The sequence below is a fragment of the Brassica oleracea genome, chromosome C9 (genome assembly GCF_000695525.1).
Source record: "Brassica oleracea var. oleracea cultivar TO1000 chromosome C9, BOL, whole genome shotgun sequence".
NCBI classification, from domain to species: domain Eukaryota; kingdom Viridiplantae; phylum Streptophyta; class Magnoliopsida; order Brassicales; family Brassicaceae; genus Brassica; species Brassica oleracea.
In genome coordinates, this window is record NC_027756.1 from 28,343,301 (window position 1) to 28,347,091 (window position 3,791).

The window sequence follows — 3,791 nt, forward strand, 5'->3', positions numbered from 1 at the left end:
TTTTGGCTGTCTAGAGCATCTACAGCCGCAACCAATCACCCCCTTAGTAGTTATAATTTTTACTACAACATTAATCACACTTTTTGAAACTTTCATTTAAAACTATGGAAAATTATACAAAATGATGCAACTAAAGAAATACATAAAATTATATAATTTTGACTTAAACCCAGATTTGTCATAATGTAAAATGAAAAACAATCAAAGGGTTCTTGTAAACCAATTACCCAAACCGAAATCAATCTGTAAATGACCGGTTTGGATCGGTTTTATGTATAAAGTTTTACTCGACGGTTTCCACCTAAAACCTATCGGTTACCCGATTGAACTAATCTAATCCGAGGTGGAAAATGAAATCGAATTAACTACCAAATATTAAACGGTTTTGAAATTACAAAACTGAACTAATCCAAAATCGACAGGAACCGACCTAAATTGAACCGAACTAACTTTTGGTATGGATATAAAAAATATATTTATCCGATAAAACCGGAATCAATCGGTTTTTATCCGGAACCGAACCGAAAACCCTAATGCCCAACCCTAGGTTCTTGTTTAAGAGCTTGCATGTCTTCTACATTGATCTGAAAGTTTGCACCTTTTGTCTGTATCTTTTGTCACTTCTGTAACAGCAATGGTGGAGTTAAACCCATAAGCAGGATTACTTAGAAACAACATTCCATCTAGACTTCTGCAGCACGAATCCCCAGGTAAAGACTAAATCTAAATCCAATAGAGAAACAACTGGGATAATCAGAAATCAAGAAACGCAAGAAAAATCTGATTTTTTGTTTCTTTGACCCATCGGCAGAAATTCTCAATTAATAGATCTATTGTGTTTATTGGTTGAGGTTAATTGAAAAGGAGAAAGCTTTCTTGATTAGAGGATGCAAGCTGGGAACTTGAGGTCAAGGGTTTAATGGCAGGATGGTCAAGTTTCAATAGTACTTCATGTTCATACATTGATGTTGAGGTTGAGGTATCTGATGAATGTGAGGAGAGGTTAAAGAGATTGTTTGATCAAGCTCTGTTGATCTTCCGTGAGGAAGAGGGTAATAACAGGCCTCTCCCTGCAGTTATCGGTGAAGGCAAAACGGTTGATTTGTTTAAGCTGTTTGTGTTGGTGAGGGAGAGAGGAGGGTTTGATTCAGTGTCTAGGAAAGGGTTGTGGGACTCAGTGGCTGAGAGGTTAGGGTTGGACTGCTCAGTGTCTCCATCTTTGAGGCTGGTTTACTCCAAGTACTTGGACCGGATGGAGAAATGGGCGGTGGAGAAGTCGAGGATAGTGAACTGGGATGATGGGGATAGTAAGAAGAAAGGGTGTTATGGAGGTTTGTTGCATGAGCTAGGGGATGGGTTCAAGGGTTTGTTGGAGAATGGAAAGTGTCCAAAACGTAATAGAGCTATGTCTTTTGGGTGTAGGCATGTTGAAGAGTCCGGCTCTGAGTTCCATAGCCCTAGGAAGAGATTTAGAGAGTGTGAGGATGATGATGATGAAGAAGTAGGAACGTCCTGTGTTGTTCTTAGTGATGATTCCGAGGAAGAAGGTTTGGTAAAGCAAGAAACTTTACAGGGTATGTTAAAGTGGCTTACTTTGGTTGCCTTATGCCCTCATGATCCTTCCATTGGAGTCATACCACACTGCTCAAAGTGGAAGGAGTACACTGGAAGCGAGTGTTGGATCCAAGTGACTAGAGCAAAGAATGCTTTACTTGTTCAAAACTCTTCATTTCTGGTACTGTCTTCAGTGCTTTCTTTTACTCATTCTATGTATGCTTTGTTCTTCTTCTTTCTGTGAGATAGCTTAACTCTCATGGTAAGCGCTTGCAGGGTAACCAAACTATGCATCCTTCTATGTACGAAGACGACCGTAGTAGGTCGACAGGGAGGTTAAGATACAGCATAAGGCGTCCAAATTTATCCAAACCACAGTGCAGTGAAAGTCCAGTATCTCTAACTAAGTCAGGATCTAGCCATTGCAGAGAACTGATCTCTGTTTGTGAATCCACAACAGATCTTGTTGCAGGAACATCTGGAGCAACGGACTTGCAAGTATTCTCAAATGCAGTCAAAGAGAGAAACAAACCAGAGATCCCGAGAAGGTATGTGGCTGTAGGACGTCATTACCAAGCCAGAGTCGATGAAAGGACAGGAGGATCTGGTCTAGATAGTGATACTAAGTGGTTAGGAACACGCATATGGCCTTTGGAGAACAGAGAAGTTGTGGATCGTGGCCTTGGAAAAGGAAGGCCAGATTGCTGCAGCTGTGAAATCCGCACCTCTGGTTCTGTTGAATGCATCAGATTCCACATTGCAGAGAAGAGAATGGAGCTCAAACGTGATCTCGGCGATGTCTTTTTCCATTGGAGGTTCAATCAGATGGGGGAAGAAGTGTCTCTAAGGTGGACAGAGAGAGAAGAGAAGATGTTCAAGAAACTGATGGTTTCGGATTCTCAGAGCTTTTGGGAGAACGCTGCAAAGTGTTTCAGGGGGAAGAAGAGAGAGCAGCTTGTGAGTTACTACTTCAACGTGTTCTTGATTAACCGTAGAAGGTATCAGAACCGCGTGACTCCTAGAAATGTAGACAGTGATGATGAAGGGACTTTTGGTTGTGTGGGTAACAGTTTTGGTCGTGATGCTGTTACTTTGATTGGTTCAGATATTATGATATGTTCTCAGAACAGTCAGTGTAATGACTTTGACTGAAGAAGCAGAAGATGATTTTGGAACATAAGTAAAAAGGTTTTTGTGTTTTGTCTAATAGGAGTATAGGAGTTTGTAGTGTTTTTGTGACTTTTAAAGCCAAAAACCGGCAAATCGACATTTAAGTTTTTTTTTCTTCCTGGATATTTATTTTAGCTTTTATAAATTCATTATTACTCCATTATTTATGATATAAATTTATGATATAAATTCATTATAAATTTATAAAAATAAGATTAGTAATTCAGGTTAATTACTTAAGATAATTGTGAAAAACTGGCAAAACTAAAATAGTTATTTCTCTAACAATCAATTCAGCTATAATCAACTACGAGTAAATATATTAATACAGTGACAACAACATGTTATTACATTAATACAAAACTCACAACCAATGTTAGGATATCAGATTCATGAGCTGAATACAAATAAGAATTATTGTTTGATTGTCTTCATTCATTGTTGCATTCAAAGCCTGTATAAAATTAACCACTTAGCGTCTGATACTAAGTTTAATCTATTCATCAAAAGTGTTTTAGATTGTTAGAAATAACTTGAATGGCAGCTCGTCCCTAACCAGCGAAAGTATATGTTAGGGCATGCTGTGAACTAATCGAATATGAAATTAATGTTTATCTTCATATTATAATCCAAACGACAGTTTAGGCATTAGGATTACTTGATAAAAGGTGAGATGCCACAAGAGTGGATCGAACTTTATATGTCTTTCGAGTTCTAGACTTGTTTTGAATTGTTCCTTGAATAGTTATTTGGCTCATGCTCGCTTGATATCCGATCAATCGCCCTCGACTTAGGGGGGTGTATTCAACTAAGAGTTTTAGGTGATTTGTATTAAAATGACAAATCCACTGTTATTCAAACATGAATTTTAAAAACTCATTTAAAATACACTATTATTGAATTTGACATTTCGTAAAGTACTCTGAAATCCACTGTTATTGAAAATATTTTAAGTTGTCGAGTTTTAAAGTTTTAAAGTTTTCAGGTCATTTTAGGGTGTTTAGGTAGATTTTCTTAGTTAAAAAAATTAAAACCCAAATCTCATAGTTTTAAATGATATTCTAGAG

The 3,791-nt window shown here is 37.5% G+C and overlaps 1 protein-coding gene across 2 annotated transcripts; it reads left to right on the forward strand.

Moving 5' to 3' along the window:
• The first annotated feature begins 596 nt into the window (after positions 1-596).
• On the forward strand, positions 597-2,838 carry LOC106313465 (AT-rich interactive domain-containing protein 2). Of its 2 annotated transcripts, none has more exons than XM_013751270.1 (3): positions 597-710; positions 812-1,735; positions 1,831-2,838. In XM_013751270.1, the coding sequence occupies exons 2-3, from the start codon at positions 920-922 to the stop codon at positions 2,704-2,706; spliced, it is 1,692 nt and encodes a 563-aa protein (XP_013606724.1). In that variant the 5' UTR covers positions 597-710; positions 812-919; the 3' UTR covers positions 2,707-2,838. The 2 variants fall into 2 exon arrangements, with proteins under 2 accessions (XP_013606724.1, XP_013606723.1); XM_013751269.1 differs by having other exon boundaries at positions 852-1,735.
• The last annotated feature ends 953 nt before the right edge of the window (positions 2,839-3,791 follow it).